The sequence below is a fragment of the Branchiostoma belcheri genome, unplaced genomic scaffold (genome assembly GCF_001625305.1).
Source record: "Branchiostoma belcheri isolate BF01 breed outbred unplaced genomic scaffold, Haploidv18h27 scaffold76, whole genome shotgun sequence".
NCBI lineage: Eukaryota > Metazoa > Chordata > Leptocardii > Amphioxiformes > Branchiostomatidae > Branchiostoma > Branchiostoma belcheri.
In genome coordinates, this window is record NW_017804420.1 from 166,569 (window position 1) to 188,452 (window position 21,884).

The window sequence follows — 21,884 nt, forward strand, 5'->3', positions numbered from 1 at the left end:
TATGACAGTGAGAGAATTTTCAGACACTTCTAAAAATCAAAATCAATAACTGCAATAGATTTTTTTAAGAAGCATATTTAACCTTTATACTGACAGCTTTGTAAGGTTCATGACTCCAGTTTTGTTTCCTTGCCAGTGTGTTCTTAACTTGTCTTCACATCACACATTCAGCAAAACAATTCAGAGCTCACTCCTCCATACATCAGTGCCATTGGATTCTTAGGGGAACTGTTCAATACATTGTTGTGATTTCCTATCAAGCCTTGGTGCTCATGGATGCTTAATCACTGACAGCATCTCAGGCAAAGGGAGGACCGCCATTTTCATCTGGCAGCAACCCAGCTCCAAACTCATAGATCTGTTGGTTGATACTCCCTTCAAGTTCTCTTTTCCACAGGGACGTGTCAGATTTGAAATGGTCAGGAGGGAACGGGTATAATATAATCTAGTCAGGCTGTTCAAAATGCAAGGGGAAGCAAAATAAAAGAAGTTAAAATGAAAGCTAGTAACTAAAAGCCTTCTTTTATGAGTGAAAACAAGCGCAGCATGCTGGAAATTGACAGCAACTAAGTACGAACAGAAGAAAGGGAATGAAACAAATTGCAATTGATGTTACCCAAATGGTCAGAAATCGACTGGCTCTGAAATCATGAACACCAGAAAACAGACGTAGGCTTTGTCCTTGAGTCCCAATGAGGATGCATGTACTTTGATTTCGTAATTACATGTATCTGACTCTAGAGGGGGATCTAAAATTCACCTGCCTTTGTCATCATGCATACACTACCACCGGTGTGTCGTAGAGAGCAGCAACATTTCGACACAGCCCGCCACCGCCATGTCAATTAACATCGCCAGTGATGAATACGTGAGCACCAGCGCCCATGAAACTAAATTAACTTTCTCCTATATTTGGCCTGACATGAGATGGGCCCAAAATGTTTCAGGGCACAATTATTGATTTTATGTCACTTTTGTCTGGTGAGCAAGCTCTGCGGACAAATTCCGACCCCTATTGTCGCCAAACGTAATGGCCGATGGCCAGTGAATTATTATATAGGCATTAATGTGGTTTATGATTCGCTGACTTGGTAACATACTTTTATCTGTCATCACCGGATGTATATTAGCCATATTGTGCACAAGAACAGATTCCCGTTGTATTACAGAAGATAAATGCCCTCAGAGTACCTGTGATCAGGGCATCTGAAGCAAAAAATCTGTTTAATATCCTTGTTCAATACATAGCAAGTGTTGTCGGGGGGGTTCCATTCTGCATACTGATCAGGAAATGGCAGTTTGAGACTAGAGCATCATGGGAGGTGTCATTGTGAGAGAGACGCCTTAGGGCCAGCCTTTATCGCCTGATGATCAAACGTATGATGGTTACTGAGGAATCACTAGGTGCAGAATAGTGCTGAGCTGGGGGAACACAGGACTTAATGGCATCGTTTCATCGACTTGTTCTTTGTCAGAGCTGTAGCTGCGCACTTTATTGTATAATCTTGCTGACTCAGACTTTAGCTGTGCCCAGTTACTGGAAACTGTTCCTCAATGAAGAAAAGAACGGTTTCATCATCCAATTTAAAGAGTACAGTTTTTTTATACCTACACTGTACATAATGGAGATCAAAAATCATGTTTTGTGGTGCTGTGTTTTGTTCAGCTGTCAGAAAAATTAATTCTTCAGGTACTGATGCAATAGCAATTTTTTAAATGGCTGGTAAGCTCACATATGTGATATCAGGGTATTCACGACAAAGCTAACCTTTTTTGATATTGAATGTGTATCTGAGTGCTAGGCTACCATGTTTGTACCTATTGGTATATGGTATATGTTGCTATAGACTTTTTATTGAAGTGTATCAAATTTACATCATTTTGCACAAGATCTCTTGGCAAAGATTTATAGCAAGGAAACTAAAGATATTTTTCTTCCCCAATTCTGCTTGTTTCAGGGCTTTCCCATGGGTCCAGAGGACGGACCGCTCAAGGTAAAGTAGTTTTCACCGCTGGCATGACTTTGGTGTCACAAGTGTGAAAGGACTCGTACTCACTACTGCACAATTTTCCCTTTTAGCACAAATCCAGAGGCCAAGTGCTGCATTGTAAAATACAGAACAGACTGAGCGAGACACGCTCCAAATGACAGCCCTAACTGGAGCCAACTGCAGCATAGAACACATTATTAGTCAAGTACCCCCCTCCCCCTACAACGGAAAACTGTACATCCACATTACATCCTAGCACATGTTGATGATAATATGTCCACGTTTACCCATTCCCGGCCTTGTTTTCACAGATTCCAAGCGAAAACATTCCCACAAAACAGCCCGCCCTCTCGGTCAAACAGGAAATGACCGATAGCAGAATGAAGGAGAAAACTATTATGGTAAAGGCTAGTGCTAGAACACACATAAGGAATCCACGGTATTGACGGGGGAAGCAGAAGCAAGTGGTTATAACAGAAGTGCAGAAAAAAGACTTGATGTGAACGGAACTTGAATCCTTTGTCTGTCGCTCCTTATACTGGCACTCTAGTTCATCAGGAATATTCTCCAGAAATTGTGTTGATCTTCTGATCAGTTTTATTGAACTTAGAAAGGCCCCAGCACAATGTTTCTAATTTGACTCCAAGCAATTCTGATTGTCGGTGCATGTAGCTGGCAGATTGGCTCCTTGATAAAACTCTCGGGAGATCGGGTAGTCGTGTATCATCCAACTTCACATCCAAATTCATTATTTAGGGAAATGCTTGACAACAGGTGATGTGTGGGCTTGGGATAGGAGATAATAAGAATGATAGCGGCATGATTCGCCTGGGAGATTCATCGAGCGTTTCAAGCAGGAGCGCAGTTGAGGAAGATAACACGGATATTCCTGCTTCCCTATTGGCAACAGTACATCTGCTGTTAAGTGTGACGTCAGCACTATTAGACTCCGTTTTTTTTATGTCGCCAAGTTGACTCGTGAAGAATGTAGGCATTTAAAAGCAAGGGTAAAAACTTATATCTTGGCGTTTCTAAGGTACTTAATAACAAAGGAAACAGGCCTGCTGAAATTGTATGATGTCTTGCATCAAAAGATATGACAGTTTTCCTCAAAGTAAAGACAAGTCGACCACTTGCTTCTCTCTCCTTGGACAATGTGTTGAACACCCAGACCTGCCTCAGCTTTTACTGAATTGCTAAACAATGTGGACCAATGTCCTCTGTATTCCAAATGAAGAAAATCCGAAGTTCCCGATAGTTTTCAGCAGACGTTTCCGAACGCAGGTAGGTTGTTGGAATACAGAGGACGAACGAAGCAAACAGACAACACACGTGGATTCCCCTTGCATGCCGTAGGTCGGTAGTACTAACCAGCATGATCCTGCATGACACACTAACAAACATGGATATACCAACAGAGATTGCATGAGAGACATGATGATACACAGTTGAACACAAAGCTAAGGTCCCTCTGATGACTCAACAGTTGAACCTGCAGTTATAAAGTGTCCTGATGCTGGATTGTTCCCCCACAGCTGGGCTTAGGGACAATAATAAAGGATGTTACCAGATCTCAGGATGTGTAGATTTGGATATACATTGTATATTGTACATTGTACATGTATGTGGTCAAGCTATTGGTCACTTAAAGTGGCAACCAAAGCGACTTCAGTGCAGATTACAAACTGAAGGGCACAACAAACTATTTTTAAACCAAATCTGTGGCACAAGGTAAATAGCTGAGGAATCTGGGAACATCCTTTGGGGCAATTTATGAGAGCTTGTGTGGATGCGGAAATGTTGGCTACTTTGTTGCTTCTTCTTACACACACTATAAATTCCATTCTGTGATATATGTGCCCAGTGTGCTTAAGCAAAAGATTTACACTACTTTCCTTGCTTCTGTATACAACAATAGAAATTGCAGTGAACTAGAAATGACAAGCAGATCATATATGAATATCTTCAAAGCTAACATCATTCATATGGTATTCAAACTGCTGCTGACTGGACAAGCTTCTCTTCCTATGCTTGTTCACAAGCTTGTCTGCTAGATTTCAATACAGCCTCATCTTATAATACACGCACACAGTAACCAACAAGAATTGTTCTCTTGGAGAGTTGTTTTACAGTTTAAATATACTGTATTTAGAGTTTGCCTAAAGTAATACTTCTTACATGCACTTAGTGCTGATGTAGGCTGAAAAGGGAGAACAGGTCCAATTCTGACCTTTTGCGAGATCATCACGATATTCTGCAGATATCAGAGAGGAACGTGTTGAATGAGTGGTGGCGGAATGACGTACTTCTCTGTTGACGTTACCTGACGTTGTTGTGTTTTGTTTGTTTGTTTGTGTCCCTTCAGTATGGACCACAAGGTGGACAGCCCCCTCAACAGTACCCACCAGCTAGCCAGTATGGGAAGCCAGGTTACCCCGGACCACAGGGCATTCCCCCCTCCCCCAACTACCCCGGCCCTCAGGGGGGACCACCCCGGCCCCAGGGGCAGTTCCCAGGGGGACCCCAGGGGGGTCAGTTCTACGGGCCGCAGGGGCAGTTGAACGGGAGGCAACCGCCTGGACCCCCGGGCCAGCCGGGCATGCCAGGCCAGCAGGTGCAGATGCACCCGAATCAGATGCACCCCAACCAGATGCACCCAAACCAGTTCCCCAACCAGCAACAGAACTTCAACGGGGTGAGACACTTACCCATCTAAGCGTGATAACTATTTAATCATTTAAGTTAGACACTCATGATTCTATATTTTTACCATTATGACAGCTTGCCATTTTAGTTCAATTTCTGTTTTGCAGTTTTGATTAGGAAATTGGTTCATAATTTGGGAAACGCATAGGTCTTGTTGCAACAGTCTAGGTCTATCATACCAATGTACCATATCAAAAGTTGAGCCTAGCAAATAAATAACGTACTTTAAAGTGACAATGATTTTGATATTGATAAGTTTATATAGTCACATTCCATACTTTACTACTATGTTAACTGCTAGAATAAGCTGTCATTTGTTAACTCAATTTAATGTCTCAACAACATTCCAGCCTATTGGCTGCAATTTTGGGACACTGTGTTTTGATCAAATAACCCATCAATATATAAACACTTAGCCCATGTGCTGAACTGCCTTTCTGTCCCACAGCCTCCCCAGAGGAGTATGAGCAGCTACCAGCATTCACCCATCCCCAGTAACCCCACCCCACCAATGACTCCAGGCAGCATGCCTCCTGTCCCCTCCCCGTATCCACCAGACATGAAACCTGGCTTCGACGGGCCGCCTGACATCAAACCAAACATACCCAGTGAGTATGGTAGCTTTATCATGGATAACTTGTCTGTAGAATGTACTGTGCCTGTGACGTATCATGTAGGGTTATATTCACGTATTTAACGATGACGTCCCATCTGTAGTTTACAGATACCATGGCTAGCTTGTCGACAGAATGTACTGTACCTGTGACTTATTGTGCACAGCATTTTGACAGAACGTCTCATTCAAGGTTGTATTCATGTATTTAAGGATGACATCCTGTCTATAGTTTATAGATGTTGTGTTGGAAAAGATATGGTCTGCAACACTGACCAAACATCCAACAAAACCTATGAAAAATCTGGGTTTTGTTCAGATGCAGTATGTTCTGCCAACGTGCTACCATGGATTGAAAATTATCTTGCTTTCATCTGACATCTTGTTTGTCCTATACATTTGTCAGATCTACATAACATTCCCTGGGAAAATATGTATACCCTTGTAATTCTTAGGGAAAATCATATTGAAATTGTATGCACGTTGCACACTACTACACTGTACTTTTACCGTGCTGAAGGGTTAGAGTTTGGCTTTGATGTAAAACTGTATGTAATAATTCATGTTCTTGTTACATTTCTGTGGTATTTCACAATAACCAGAGACCCTGAATTTTCAGTGAACTAATTGTCTTCTCATTTCCAGATCCCAACGATGAACTTCGTCTGACATTCCCGGTACGTGATGGCGTGGTGCTGCCGCCGTTTCGGTTGGAGCACAACCTGGCCGTCAGTAACCATGTCTTCCACCTGCGCCAGTCTGTGCATCAAACTCTCATGTGGAGGTACGTAGCAGTCAGGATTTAAAGGAAACCGTCGCAAATTTTTAAAGTCACTATTTTCCCTGCCCCAAAATCAATTTCTCACCTAGTTTACACTAGTCAGCCCGTAACCTTGCGCTCCCAGAGGTTTGAACTTCGCGCTGTACCGCTCTGGCCTATCTCCTGGCGCCGCCATGTTTGGTCCGCATCCGGGCACTTTCCACTCAGGCGAACAGAATCATGACGTCAGAAAGAAAAACATGTGACTAAACTTTCACGCTAAAGTTCACACCTCTTGGACCGCTTGTTTTTGGGTGGCAAAGCTAAAGATATTCTGTATGATGTAACTGGAGCACATTATCACCTTGTCTGTATTTCTTGTGTTTTAGTAAAGAAAGGTAAGGCTTGTCTGAGAGGTAGGAGCAAAAACCAAGTTCAATTTTGTTATCCTCTTCCCTAGTCTTAAATTATTGCATTACATACAACAATCTTACTTTCTTAGTGGTAAAACTGAACTTTGCAGCATCCTTAATGTACAAAGAACTGACAACAGCAGTAACAATTTCGACAAGTACATGATATACAAAAATCTGTAATCTTAAAGTGCTTTCAAATGTGGCTCAGGAATAATAGGTTGTCAATGCAATTTCATTTTAGACATCTTGTGCCTTGTCATTCTTAGTGATGACGCAATGTGCTCTGTTCTAATGTGTTTCTGTAAACAAGTCTGAAGATGATTCAGCCCTAGAGCTGCAACTAGGCTGTTGTTGTAGATAAACAAATAAACCATTCTACATACTGCAGTGCTGTGCTTACTCATTTTAATCATTGATCTCCTCCAGATCTGACCTGGAACTGCAGTTTAAGTGCTACCACCACGAGGACAGACAAATGAACACCAACTGGCCGGCGTCCGTCCAGGTCAGCGTAAACGCCACGCCACTGACCATCGAGAGAGGCGAGAACAAGACATCACACAAACCTCTGTACCTGAAGGAAGTGTGCCAGCCCGGCAGAAATACCATCCAGATCACAGTCACTGCCTGCTGTTGTGTAAGTAGAAATCAATCAAAAAATTAATCTAAAAGTAAACCAAAGCTACAAATTCTCTTTTGGGTTAGGCATTATGGAGAAAGTTATTATACAATGTTTTCTTCACCTGAGGATGAATTACCATCCAGATCACAGTCACTGCCTGTTGTTTTTTAAGTAAAATATCAGTAAAAAAATTAACCTTGAGCACACCAAAGTTACAAATTCTCTTATGGGTAAGGCAGCATGGAGAAAGTTATTAAACAATGTTTTCTTCACCTGATGATGAATAACCATCAAATTACCATCCAGATCACAGTCACCACTTGCAAAGTATTATGAAAATTTAAACTGTTCTCAAAAAGAATTTACTCACCGGAATTTTCTACCCAATCTCTTGGTCTTCATCAGCTATCTGTTCTGTAGACACAGGATGAAGACCGAGAGATATGGTCAAAAATTCAGATGAGTCGAATTCTCTTTCGCGCAATAATTCTGCTGATGTCCTACAGTTGAGTAGACTAGTTGGGAAGAATAAAGTATTCATTGAGTGAAGTCACTAATGTAAACTCTGCTGTTTTTCCAGTCGCACCTTTTTGTGCTCCAACTGGTGCACAGACCGAGTGTCAGGTCCGTGTTGCAGGGCCTGCTCAGGAAAAGGTTACTCCCAGCTGAACACTGCATCACCAAAAGTAAGTCATCTTTTCTGGACTTTTGTGGGCACAAATTCTGGTCTTGCTGTAAGTGATCTTTTCAGTTTGCAGTTTTCTTAAAAAGAAACTTGGACCTGAGATGCATGAATTGCTTCCTCATCACTAATTGTGCAACATTTGGAATACTTGAGTAAAACTTTAAGAAATACTCACCATTTGACACAGATTAACATCATGTTAAAAGAAATCATAACTTTAAAAAAATTACTCTTTAAGCAGGAAATTGAGTTTTAACTTTTTATTGGGAGAATTCCAGACCCCCTACTGTGATCATGTCTTTGGGACTCAATGTGCGGCTTGCACTGTGGATAGTTCTGTACTTCTTTACGCTGTGAAAAAAGCCGTTGAGAACCCAGATCACCTTTGGCTAGCCTTGGCTGCATGTCAGATGAACTAATTGAAAATTGAAAAAAAAGACTTGATGTGCGGCTTGCACTGTAGATAGTTGTCCTTCTGTATGCTGTGAAAAAATCCGTTGAGAACCCAGATCACCTTTGGCTAGCTGGGCAGCCTTGGCTGCATGTCAGATGAACTAATTGAAAATTGAAAAAAAAAGTCTTTGGGACTCGATGTGCGGCTTGCACTGTAGATGGTTGTCCTTCTGTACCCTGTGAAAAAAATCCATTGAGAACCCAGATCACCTTTGGCTAGCTGGGCAGCCTTGGCTGCATGTCAGATGAACTAATTGAAAATTGAAAAAAAAAAAGTCATCATTAGTGGCATGCAGGCTTATTAAGGCATGCTCCATTAGGCAGAAGGAACCATGATCGTTAGTGGCGAAGTAGCTCACTGGGCTTCAGAAGGAGCCTTTTGAGTCCAGCAGTGGTTAATTGAACTAGACCTCATCACCTGATGAAAGTGGTCATTACTGGGATGTTGGCTGATTGGACCTGGCTTTCATTGTGCCCAGCCAGTGGAACTACATGTACAAACTAAAGTGTGTAGACATGGCTAAAGCACTTCTCTCATGTGCCGGGATGGGTTGTATCAAACACAAGTAAAAGATCTATTTTAGAACAGTTTGCATAAGACTTAGTGATTATACTGGTCAGTTTGACTTAGGAAAGACACATGATATGTGGAAACTAACTGGGAGCCTTATACAGAAACTTTTCAAATCTGTAGTGTATATCAGTTGAAAGAGTCAGTTTCCCTGTTATCATGATACTTTCATTTATGTCTTATAGTAACATAGTAACATGTATAGGTATTTAATAGGAAAGTTAATCAGAAGTTTAGTGTCTTTACATACTTACTAGTACAGTGAGCTCTAAATTATTGACGAACTGACTTATTGTATTTGGATCCAGAATTTTTTTCCAGATTCAGCGTTCGAATTTAGCTCAGCTATTCTGCCAGTGGTCCATTACATAATACAGTTACTGTACAACAATACCATATAGCAACTGCCACACAATAACATTGACACATGGTAACAACAGAGGCCACCATATTCAAAAATGAATGAATTGTCCCTGTTTTAGCATTTATTAGTTATTACCTTCGCCAAGAAGGTTATGTTTTCAGGGGCGTTCGTGTATGTGTGTGTTTGTGTGTGTGTGTGTGTGTCTGTAAACACGATAACTTGAGAAGGCCTTGATGGATTGTCTTGATATTTGGTAGGTGGGTAGGTCTTGATGAGACCTCAAAATGATTAGATTTTGGACCCCCTAGCGGCTTGTTATGGTACTGCAGCTGAACTTCCGGTTTTGATATCTCATGATCTAGACATGCTATGGTGATGAAATTTAGATAGTAGGTAGCTCTTGTGATGGGGAAGAAGTGACGTGAGTTTGGGCCCCCTAGCGGCTTGCTCTGGAAGTGCAGGGATTTATTCTTGAAAATATTCAAAAGGGGATAACTCAAGAACCAGTGGACGGATCGTCGTAATTTTCGGTATGTAGGTAGCTTACGTGATGCTTAATATAATTATGTGACAATTATGCAAATATGGATGTAATTTGCATAATTAATGGGGAAATTCTATAAATCAGCTGTATTCCATGATAGGACAATTGAAGCTTGTGACATTGGTAATTGACAACGAGAGAAACACAGGAAGATATTGATTATGTTAATAATGACTTAATTTGCATAATTAATGAGAAATTTTAAAATTATGTAATGATAATTGCCTGGAATTTCATACTTGTGGTATTTGAAAGTTAAATTGAGGTGAACATCATTAAACATAATTTATTCAAATCAGGACCTCGTTTGCATAATTTATTAGGAAATGTTAGAATGCATTGTTTGTTAACATAAGACTGTCTTTTGGTTGAGATTATGATAAAATGATATAATTCACATAAATTAGGTTGCTATTTCTTAAATCAGGGGGGAATAATCTATAATTTGTCAGTCATAAAGTTTAACATCCTTTGGCGAAGGTATGAGATCGGGGAACTCTAGTTTTTTATTATTTTTAGCATTTAGCAATTTTAGCATTCACCATATAAAATCTTACATTTAGCATGAATCCTGTTGTACGTGTAATGTTTGCACGTACACCAATGTGCTGCGTAGTTCACCAGTATGATAACATGATTAGTCTTCCCCACGGCAGTCAAGCGGAACTTCTCCAGCGTGGCGGCGTCCAGCGGCGGGACGATGAACGGGGAGGACGGCGTGGAGCAGACGGCCATCAAGGTGTCGCTCAAGTGTCCCATTACCTTCAGGAGGATACAGCTGCCCGCCAGGGGACACGACTGTAAACATATCCAGTGCTTCGACCTGGAGTCCTACCTGCAACTCAACTGTGAGAGAGGCCAGTGGAGATGTCCTGTCTGCAAGTAAGTCCACGGCTGGGTTGGTTGGTTGCATGCTGGGTTGGTTGGTTGGTTGGTTGTTTGGTTGGTTGTTTGTTTGGTTGGATGGTCAGAGCTCAAAATTCATTTTTGTCTTCGTCAGAAGGACTATGAAATTGTCTCGCCGGAGTGTGGGGAACTGCTGATTTTGCGATATAACTCTGGAAGGCATGATTCGACGTCCATGATTTTTGGCAGGCAGATTACCATTGTTGAGGCCGACGTCAAGTACAAGTTTTGGCTTCGTGGGGGGTCCTTGCGTCACGTAGGTGCACCTTTTGTGTTTGTGGCTTGTTAGCAAAATAACTCAAGTATTTGTAAAATGTTGATTATAATTCTTGGTGTGGTGCTTACTATTGTCGGGACCAAGGTTAAGTTCGTTAGTGAGCTTCGTGGGGGGTTTCGTTGTGACTACAGGGGGCATTTTGTTAATTATTCTTGTGAGCAGGATAACTTTTGCATGTGTGGATGGAAGTTAATGAAATTTGATAGGCATGTTACTGTGGTGGTCTCCAAGATTGAGTTCAAAGATGAGAGTCGTGGAGGTCGTTATGTCCCCGTAATAGATCTTTTGTGTTTGTTTCTTTGTGTGTTTGTAGTTCAAGTACCGATGTGGCATGAGTGTAGATTTTTGTATGGTGTAAAGGTATTGTAATATAGATTTTGTGGTTTAAGTTTGAACTCTTTTGTTTTATAGGAATGTGGAAAAGAAGTTATATTGTTCTTATTTTTTGGTTGTCCTGGTGTTGTCTTGTATGTAGGTCAACGACCTTCTGGCCAATTAGAGTAGGACAGCTGTATTGGTTGTGCTGGATCTGTCTTTTATGTAGGTCATCGACCTTGTGGCCAGAACAGCTGTCAGCTATATAGCTGTCCATGTTATTTGTATACTATTTGGTATTCAGTTTTCTGTTCCTTTTTTCTTCTATTGGTTGGTTATAAGCAGTAAGCCTCGTTTGCATAGGATATTTGTGCTATAGTGTTGTGTGTGCTATCGATGAGCTAGGTTACAGGTCAGACTCAACAGTATGTCTTTAATGGTGGAGTTTCCTTGGATTTCTCGGTGTGGAGACCTCAACTATACTGGTATGTGTTTTTCCTCTTTTCTTAAGTTGCGTTTTCCAGTAGTATGCCTTGCGTACTAACAGTGAACTGGAACTCTTTACCTGAATCAGTAGTGGAGGCGAAATCAGTAAATGAATTCAAAAATAGACTGGATAAGATCTGGGCAAACATTATGCACGTCTCAAGCGAAGGATAGAGAGAAGATCGGGACAACACAGGCTTGAGCCTTTCCTACCCGAAGACGGTATGCAGGTATGCAGGTATGCAGGTGAAACGTCAAGAGGTCGGCGTTACTTTGCGTCGCAAAATGTAGGATAATGCGTTATGGAAGGTTAAAAAAATCCAAATTTCTCGGGGGTGCATATTCCCGGACCCGTTTTATTGCTTGCGCTTCAGCGCCTGGCGCCCGATGCGCCCTTGCAAAGTATAGGCGCTTTCGTAGACAAATTTGGCCGGCCAGGGAACACTAGTGTAAACTTGTTGTCTTATTCAGAAAGACTATGGAATTGTCTCGCCGCATTGTGGGTGACTGCGGATTTAGCGGAATAACCATGGAAGGCATAATTCGACGTCCATGATTTTAGGCAGGCAGATTACCGTTGAGTGCAAATTCTGGGCTTTGTGGGGGGTTCGTACGGCATGTAAGTGCACCTTTTGTGTTTGTGGCTTGTGAGCAAAATAACTTTTGTATACTGTAAGTTTCTTTAGATTCGCGGGGCCTAAAGTTCGCGGTTTCGGGAAAATGGACAATCCGCGGTATTTTTAGATTCGCGATTTCTCCTTGGCTATTTTTCAAAGAAGAATTTGTAAAGTGTATATTTAAAATAATAAAAGCTCGTGTTCCGGCATTTATATCCTAAAACGCGGCGCAAAAATTTGTTTCGTGCACCGCGCGAGACTGCCGGCGGTATAGCTGACGATCGATCTGACGCACGTGTAAACAATTTTCTTTGTTCGGAAATAAGCGCTAAAACGCTATTTTCCACGACTACACATCGATACTCTAGTGAAGAAATGCACAATCGAAAGAATCTTTCGGGAAAATATATATTGCTAAGAATATTTATGCCGTCTTCGGCGAGATTTTGAACCCGGAAGTATGCAAAGATCGCTTTCGGTTTTGTAGCGCCCCACGGTAGCGTTTCTATCCAGCAAAACAAGAAGAAAAAAAACGCCCGCAAAGCAGGGCACAAAAGAGAATCAACTAACATTTCCCAGGTACCAGCAGTTATATTTTTCATCAAAATATTTGTAGATATGCCCGATGTGCCCGCAATTTTCAAGCGTCCGGGCGCGCATGGCCGGCGCTCTGCACACAGATTTTTGTCCGGCGGTGCACGTTTGACACGGCCAGTGCCGCAGTATCGCGATTCGGTGTCTCATAATATTATAATTTTTTGACATCAGTATAACTTTAAAAAAAATTGGTACTCAACATACGTACATTTGCTAAGAATAGAGTTGATTTGCGGATTTGTGTTTGTTGCGTGTGTTTGTGTTTCGCTTACCGTCGTGAATGCATGTGGGGAGGGGGGCGCACTTACGCAAAACATATTCGCGGGGAAATAGATTCGCGGTACAGAGGTCCCCGCGAATTCCGCGAATCTAAATATACCGCGGAAATTTGTAGACTTACAGTATGTATAAATTGATATTTATCATTTTTGGTGGACAGGTTACTATTGTTGAGACCAATTTTAAGTTTGTAAATGGGCTTCGTGGGGGTCCCTACGTCACTGCAACGCACCTTTTGTGTTTAAAAATAATGACCAACGTCTGCTTGGAGACAGCTGCATTGGGACCCCATAATGGGATGGGATCAAATAACGTTTAATGAGGGATTGTTCATTATAACTTCAGCTGGAGGAGGAAAAGTTGGACATGCGTCAGGTTATTTCATTCGGCCACACGAAGTAATTGTTATGGATGACGTCCACTGGAGACCTTTCAGGGTGTCCGTAGCATTAAAAAGGGAGTACAGGGATTATTTTACTTTAGACTACATTGGTTATTAAAACGTAAAGAATAAACATGTTCATTTCTGTAGAACAACGTACATCTGACGAAGACATGAGATCTACGACCTCTAGTTAGGAATAGGTAGCACCCAACCGAAAAAATTGGGTGCACAAAATATTTTTTGGGTGCACCAAATAAAATCTTACTGCTCCTCATTTAAGATTGAATCCGAAATGGGAGCTACCAGTAACTTCAAAATATTGAACAAGTACTACAGCAAAGATTTTAGTATTTTTCTGACACATAGATGCCAAGTATATCCTGTATGCTATACGTTTAATATACATATATACAAAAATGCCTACAAAAATATTTGGGTGCACAGCTCCAAATTTGGCTGCACTAACTAAGGTGCACATGCACCCAGTATTTCGAGCCCTGTTAGTTAAATGTTATATGAACTGCAGTGTTCTGATACAGATTTTTAATAAAGACAGTTCAAACTCTACTACTATCCAGTATCTTTAAAGATTGTTTACCTGGATGTCTACCCTTCATCAACGTATCTACTGGATAGATTACAAAGATTTGTTGCTTTCTGGCAATTCCAGTGACATCTATCACTCTGACTGTTGTTTTTTGTGCCCACAGCAAAACAGCCTTGTTAGAGGGCTTGGAGATCGACCAGTTTATGTGGGGTATTCTGACTGCAGTGCAGAGGTGAGCCTATGATGACTATGAGTTTTTTTCTAATTTGTAGATTAAAATATTTTATCTTCTTACTGCCACAGTTCCAAATGTATAAAAATGTATACCAGTTTTGCTTTACCACCTCTAGCCTATTTGCGGGGAGGATAAAAGAGATTACCAGTCATTGCTCCAAAATAACTCCCACTGTTTCTCTCCTCCCAGTTCACAAGAGATAGAAGAGGTGACGATAGATGCCAATGCAAGCTGGAAACCCATCCCACCCAAACCTGGTCCAGACATCAAGCAGGAAGACGATGGTATGTTATTGGGCCATCTTTTTTAGCATGTAAAAAATGCATGAAATAGCTATTATATCAAGGTACTGGCCCTAATCTCTGACATTATGTTGAATCATTCCCCCAAAGAACTACAGTAATACAGAATTAAATTCATCAGTTAAGGTCTCTTTCAATACCTTAACAAGTGGTGGATATATGTACATGTAACATGGTGGATGAATGTTAATGGAGTTTTCACCTGTTGACCAATTTTAATACAAATTCATGAAAACTAAAGCATTAAACTCAAATTTAAAGTAAGTAAGAACTCACTACAAATCACCCAAATATAGGCCTGGCGAACCCATCTCGTATTAGCCACACAGTGATTTACATCTGCAGACTCCAGAAAGAATAGTGGGAAATTTAGGTAAATGGAGATCGTAATAAAACAAACAAGTAAAAACTCTCTTGTGTTTTCTCCCAACAGAAGCAGCGTCGTGTCAGCCGCCCACGAAGAGATTCAAAGCCATGTCGCCTGGCAGCATGCAGATGCCCACCATGCACGACTTCAACATGGGGCCCAGCCCCTACCCCCCCTCCCTGCCTCCCCCACCCCCGGGGCAGGGCTACAATGGTCAAGGTGGGCTAGTGGACTTACTCAGCCACTCTACCAAGAGATGTGAGTCAACCTGGACATGACGTTTGGCATGCCGTACGAAAAAACAAACAACCGGACTGACCCTTCTAACAAAACTCTCAGTTGTTTATGTTACTGATGTTTTGCTTTGGAATGCCAAACTAATGAGTCATAGTCTTCTTGCCCAGCAGTAACCCCTGCTTTTTTCTATGTAGGAATCTAAACAAAGCATTTGTGATGTGGTAGGGCATGATACCGACTAAACAACGGCATGGTCTCTGATAAACTAACCAATGAAACAAGCTGATAATGCTTATGACATGACCTGGCTTGAATACTGAGCATGAGGAAGTCTTGCGGTCCAACGAAGAATCCAACATTAGTTTCCTCATTAACTTGCATCCCTTGGAAAAAACTTATTTTCAAGTTGAAACTTACACTAGTGCATTGTACAATATACCAAGTAGTCTTAGGATGAATAAAACTGGCATGATGATAATCTTAACTTTAAATTTGAAAAGACACTGGGCACTTAGATACTCAAAATTGACAATTCAAAATTCAAAGACAACTGAAATTTACAACAAACATGATACCATAATATAGGGGAAAGCTGTTCTCAACTGTATGGTTTATAATCAAAAGGTTAGATGTGCTTGTACGCTAATGTTGAGGCAACCCAATTGGTCCCAGTGTCTTTCTAACCATGAAATCTGTGTTTCACAGAAGATTTCCTGTGACGTGTTGTTTTGCCTCCCAATAAACTTTTTTCCTTTTCCCCACCAGGCCAAGGCCCGAATCCTCCGTACACACCGAACAGCGGCGGTTACGACTACAACCAGGGTGGACCCGGTCCCGGACCAGGGGTGGGAGGGCACCAGGGTCCTCCTGTCAGCATGCCCGGTGACTTCAACCCCAGCAACGGACCTCCTCTCTCTCACATGAACGACAACATTGCGTCAAACGACCTCCTTCCTGTAGAAAAGCACCTCAATCACGCGTCACCACAGGTGAGCAGGACAAAACAGAACAAACAGTGTGCAAAGACACTTGCTTAGAAAACAAAATCATGCGACGACAAAAAAAAAAAGTAGAAAAGGGATGCAACAAAATGTTGTGTGAATTTTAAAGTTGCTGATTCCAAGGCTGATGATGTGGACGGATCATGGCCTGATTGTCATGATCATTCTTTCTTTCTCCCCTAGGAGCAGGTGCAATTGAATGTTCACGTCGACGTGAAAGTTGACGATGGAAAAGACGGAGCCTCAGTAAAGTGTCTCTCCTCCATCTTATTGCATTTTGTCGGCTAAAATTTCCTCTGGGTTGTGATGCAGCTGGTTTAAACTTCCTGGTTGTCGTCTCCCTGGTTTAATTCTCGGTGAATTTAAAAAGAACTGGCCCCGAAGTGAAGGATAGCATACAGTGTTGGAAAAATAGTCCAGGATGTGATAGTGTTGGGGTGATGTGTTGTGTTGACTACTGAAGTGTGGCATTTTGTGGCATGGTGATAGGATATGCACGTCTTCCCCATGGCTACCCTTTTGTTTGGCTTTGACTAGTACTGCTTTTGTAGTTGTGAAGCTATGTATGGGGGCTTCTCCGGCTTGGTTGTTTGACTTTGAGGTGTTGTAGCATGACGTTTGTGTCATTTATGTGACAAGCAAATTTTGAAGAAAAAGAACATACAGACATGCACGTTTATTAATACAACAAGAAGATCACCTCAGTATCATACAAAATTATTCAGGGCATGACTACAAATTGCATATCACTTCTCTTTGGAATTTGGAAGAACCTTTTCCCAAACCCATTGTTTCAAAAGCAGTTACTCAAGCAGTTACTCCGTTACAGATAACATCCATCGAATATTTCAACTAACGCATTTGATCCTTTTGTAGATGAACCAACCCAACGGTGGTCCTGGAGGCCCCCCACTCAACCACCCCCACCCGCCCCAGCTTCCGCCCAGCAGCCAATCACAACAGCTGATGCATCATGGAGTGGGAAACAACAACCCCTCCAATAGGCCGGGAGGGGAGGGGATGAACGATGAGTTGAACTTTGACCCGCAGGCAGTGATTGACGGTGGCGGAGAGGGACAAGAAGGCCTTGATGTAAGTCACTTCAAAATCATTGTACTTTGTCAACTTATCCTCTTCATCCCTTGCAAGACACAAGACCACAACTTTTTCTTTCCAACTGGGTCTGTCCTTGGCCACCTTCTTTGCTGATCGCCAGGATAATCCCATGGATGCCAGGTCATCTTGTCAAAGTTCTGCTCCAAGTGGTTTTGGGTCTTCCTCTCAAAATCATCGTGGCATTGTCTATTTTCTCAATACGTTTTCAGCAGGGCTAAAACCTCTAGCTGGATAATGTTGCCTTGGTTGTAGTTAGTTTGTTTTTGGTTGTTTTCCTAACATGGCTCCTGTTTTGTACCTTGCAGCTTCTACCGGAGAATATCGGCGACCCCACAGAACTGTTGTCATACCTTGGACCACCGGACCTTCCTGGCAATAACAACAACGACGATCTCCTCTCCCTTTTTGACTCATAATCTTCACTGTTGAAGACGAGAGACTTGGACCTTTGCTGTATATAGCTCACCGTGTGGAAATGTAGAATAGTTCCTCCGGAAAGCCATTTTTTGTACGTGCCTGCGAACAGAGGCCCCGCCTGTCGAGGTGACGACCGCAAGACAGGAACCGTTGTTTTCTGGAACAGTGAAACTGCAAACAAAGGGAGGAGAAACAGTGAGATTCCTTGTGAAAAAAAAAGATGTGCCCCATGTTACCGTTCTGGTTACCACGTGAAACGAAAGCCTGCTTAGCAGAGACTGATCCCATGCACCACCTGAACACGATGCCCTAACCATGGCAGCTAGCAGACTGTCCACTGTCAAGCAGCAGCACACAGAAAGACGTCTGGCTTACTAGGAAATGTTTTTCTAGTAGAAATACTGAGATGATACGGTGTAAACCCTCCTGTGAGGGAAGGTCTTTCCATCTGTGTAAGTCAACGCTACTTACACTTTCTGGGGTGCTTTTTATGCACTTAAAAAAAGGTTTTGATGCAGTAAAATTACATTGTATCTCTGGAAAGATAGCAAGTTTGGTACAGGAAATGTTGTTTCAGTTCTTAAGAAGAAGAACGTGAGGTTGTAGACTTTGTACTGAAGATAAAGGCTCAGGTTTAAAGAGAGAGTATTTTATGGTTGACCTTTGTAAAGCCCAGTGTTCCCAGGTTGACCGTCTGGCTCATGTATGGAAGCTATGCATGTCTGCTGGATAGAGGGGCGGGAGAGAGGGTGCGTGCGGGTTTGCGTGGTGCCAAAAAAATTTTGCCTCCTTTCTTACCTGCCACAATGGCTGGCCAAACAGACTCATTCCAGCCTGCAACACAACAAGGAGATGAAACTTTTATCATTATGTGTAGGAAAAACTGGAACTAGCCCTGCATATTTATATGTATATGCTGTAAATACGAAGGCGATTTTAAACCTGCTTATTTTTTAGTATGTGCTTCTAGGAAGACTTTGCTATGAGTGGTAGTGTACTATAGTCGTGCTTTGTACTGTGGTTGTTTTAGGTGAACATTTTAGACTGCTCCTCAGATATGACTGGGGGCTGTAGAGAGAAGTGGACCTCACGGCTATATCGTAATTATATTTTAAGTTATGCAAAAGTGTAGAAAGACTAGGTCTGAAAATAGTTTTTACATGTATTTACTCCAGACGTGTGTTCATATATATAATCAATGTGTGTATGTGCACTTGCGGGAGATTTACTTCTCGCAAACAAGGAACACATTCTTTGTAAAAAGGCCACTTTGTCCTTGAGCCTGTGGGGAAGATAAATGTGTTCGTTTCCATGTGTGGACGTACAGACGTACCAACCGTATCTTGTGGAAGTCCGTGTCCGACCATCCAAAAGTTTCATATATTTTGTATGGACTGTGTATGAGCGTGTTTCTATATGCCTCCCTGTACAGTCGAGTTAACTGTAGGAAATTTACCGATCTCTATGTGAAATTGCCAAGTTGCATCACAGCCAAACATGTTTCCTGCGTTTTTTTGTCAGATTTTCTCAGTTTTTTGGACTTGTAAAGTAACATCCAGCTTTGTAATCTGTGTGCAAAACCCTACAGCTGTGAAATGTGGGGGACTGTAATGTACTGTCATGTATGTCGTCCTGTTACTATGGAGCTCCACTATAGGCCAATCCAAAGAAAAGATTAAGAAAAGGTTGTAAAGCTACGTATTGTTGGCATTTTATCCTTAGCGATACACATTTGTGGTCGCGAGTCAGTCCCCACCCCAGATTTGAATGCTGTACAGTTGCTAGATACTATAATGTTTTACGCCTTAGCTCTGTTAGATCTCTGTGACTTGTGAACAATGTTCATTTATACTGCTATTAATGATATGGCAAAATGTACTTTTTTGCCTTCTTTTGTATAAAAATGGAAAAATCTGCTTTTGTTTAGATAGAGTTGCACAACGGACCAGTTGTGTTGAAGACCCCGAAAACTGTCTGATTGATTACTTAATAATCTGCTTCAGAGCTTTTGACCTAGGTCGCGATTAACACTGGCAAGCATATAATTCTTATATGGCTTAATTTATATGTCATACTGATAGAGTAACAAAGACACTATGCTGCGCTATTTTGTACATACTGTATGCCTTTATTTCTCATGCACGGACAATAGCCTTGTTCCCGGTGCTTTTTGTTTGTGTACCACAGCCGAAAACTACTTCTCCAGATTTTGCAGATCAGCTCAGAGTGTGTACAGCATAGCACAACTGGCAGACTGGCTAGCAAAACTGTTCTAGACTTGTAATTCCCTCAACTTTCTTATTTCTGTCATTCTCTGCATACCCATATGCTTACCGTCACAAGGAGCATGTACTATTTCACGCCACCTCCCACCAAAATGACACGGGCTGGTGTGTCCTGACTTTAGCAAGCAGTTTCTCTGTAAATGTTTGTTTTCCCTCTGTGCCTTTTTACCGAAAAAAAAGAAAGAAAAGCAATTTCTTACTCCTTTCAAAACTATGTAACATGCATTTTTAGTGAAAAACCCTACAGATTCTTGCAACATTTGTGAGGTAAGACTGGGTCTTGCTAAGAGTATCCATTTTTCATTTTGTACTTATTGACAAAGAGCGACCATTCTGAACAGCCAGTAGAGTCACCTTGTTCCAAGATTGGACAAGCAAATCCCTTGGTCCATTGCAGCAGTGTATGATGGCTATCAATGCAATAAATGAAGATGTAGTGATCATCTATTCAGAGTTTAAAACAGAAAGATAACATGTATGCAATACTGTGTATTAGGCATCCAATCATTTAAGTGTGAGTCATTCCAAATGGTTTAAAGACCAAAGTCTATCTACTTCTGTCTTTTCAATGGTCTTCTGAAAGATGCTGGCTGCCAAAGGTACTCTTGTTTTGAATGGTCTCTGCTTTGAGTGTAGTTTTAGCTGTTGGCTTCACCTCCGATGAAGCGACACACTGGGTGTTATATAGATAGTGTGGACAGTACCACACTACATGGTTAGACTTCTCATGAGAGGCCAGCTAACCAGGCACTGTTTTCAACAAAGAAACTTGTGCGTTAAAGTGATCCATATTCTAGAAGACCTGTGGCCCTTCTTGGGCCCATACAGATGTGTGTCGTTCTGTATAAAGTGTTCTGAGAAGAAAGTGAAGACACGTGCTTGGTTGGCTGGTTTCTCCAGGGATGGGATGTAGCATTTATTGAGTACTGCTGAAGGAACTTTGGGAACAGGCTCGCGCTATGATATGGGCAAGGGGTACAAGTTTGTTTCCTTCTTACACTCCTTCTCTAGCTATACCAAAAGACATTATGGGTGAAAGCCAGTGAATTCTACAATATTTCTAATGTTTTTTTGTAGTAGTCGCCAAATTGATAAGAGCTGTTCTTCCAAACAGGGTTTCGTGAAATGTTACGTACTTTGCAGCTCATGGCATGTGTTACCAGAACTTGCCTCACCACTTGTTTGGTGATAATTTGCCCTCCCTCATCATCGACATTGCCTGTTCCCTGAGTAACTGGACTTGTCAGTTGAACTTGGGGGATTTTTTTTCGTGGATAAAGTGGAAAAAAAGATGTTGGATCTTTTCTGTCCATAACCTGGAAATGCAAACATACCTCAGACTTCACCTATATCAAACAAAACAGATACCAGTGTACCGCCCCCCTCCCCCACCAAACAAGTCCAGCAGTCCAGTTCTGTTCTTTTCTCCTTGATTTTCCATTGATCAGTGCAACCTGCAAGCTGTCCATGTTTTCAGCCATGCCAATTCTGCACCAATGTACCTAGGTAGCCCTTGTGGTTGATATTTATGTAATAAAAACCTTGTACCAAAGACACGCTACCTTGTCGCTCTCAGTCTTTGATGGCGTAAATTCACTGCTTCAAGAATATTGCATTACATATTAAGATTAAATTGGATTGTGTTAGGTCGGTTTTGAATCATAACTGAAACTGACATTAACATAACAAGTAGATAGTCAACAATTCAAAATTACATGCATTTGGCTCCCAAAATATTTGGGCACTTCATCCTAGTACAGCATTTAGTTAAAAATACAAACGTCTTTGCA

The 21,884-nt window shown here is 41.6% G+C and overlaps 1 protein-coding gene and 1 long non-coding RNA gene across 17 annotated transcripts in view; both read left to right on the forward strand.

Moving 5' to 3' along the window:
* Positions 1-21,648, forward strand: part of LOC109485464 (zinc finger MIZ domain-containing protein 1-like) — a 133,998-nt gene extending 112,350 nt beyond the window's left edge. For 10 of the 16 annotated variants that reach the window (XM_019789067.1, XM_019789075.1, XM_019789079.1 and 7 more), the window contains 14 exons: positions 1,959-1,994; positions 2,303-2,392; positions 4,357-4,686; positions 5,146-5,305; positions 5,956-6,094; positions 6,913-7,123; positions 7,689-7,794; positions 10,367-10,607; positions 14,298-14,366; positions 14,559-14,653; positions 15,105-15,296; positions 16,041-16,264; positions 17,153-17,368; positions 17,698-21,648. In XM_019789067.1, coding sequence (XP_019644626.1) covers positions 1,959-1,994; positions 2,303-2,392; positions 4,357-4,686; positions 5,146-5,305; positions 5,956-6,094; positions 6,913-7,123; positions 7,689-7,794; positions 10,367-10,607; positions 14,298-14,366; positions 14,559-14,653; positions 15,105-15,296; positions 16,041-16,264; positions 17,153-17,368; positions 17,698-17,808 — 2,220 coding nt within the window. In that variant the 3' untranslated portion in view covers positions 17,809-21,648. The remainder of the gene's footprint in view (positions 1-1,958; positions 1,995-2,302; positions 2,393-4,356; positions 4,687-5,145; positions 5,306-5,955; positions 6,095-6,912; positions 7,124-7,688; positions 7,795-10,366; positions 10,608-14,297; positions 14,367-14,558; positions 14,654-15,104; positions 15,297-16,040; positions 16,265-17,152; positions 17,369-17,697) is intronic. The other 6 variants (XM_019789074.1, XM_019789078.1, XM_019789077.1 and 3 more) reach the window with 5 other exon arrangements.
* Positions 11,130-12,021, forward strand: LOC109485466. Its single transcript, XR_002141130.1, has 2 exons — positions 11,130-11,769; positions 11,956-12,021. It is a non-coding gene; the product is annotated as an uncharacterized LOC109485466 (long non-coding RNA).
* Positions 21,649-21,884: the final 236 nt, after the last annotated feature.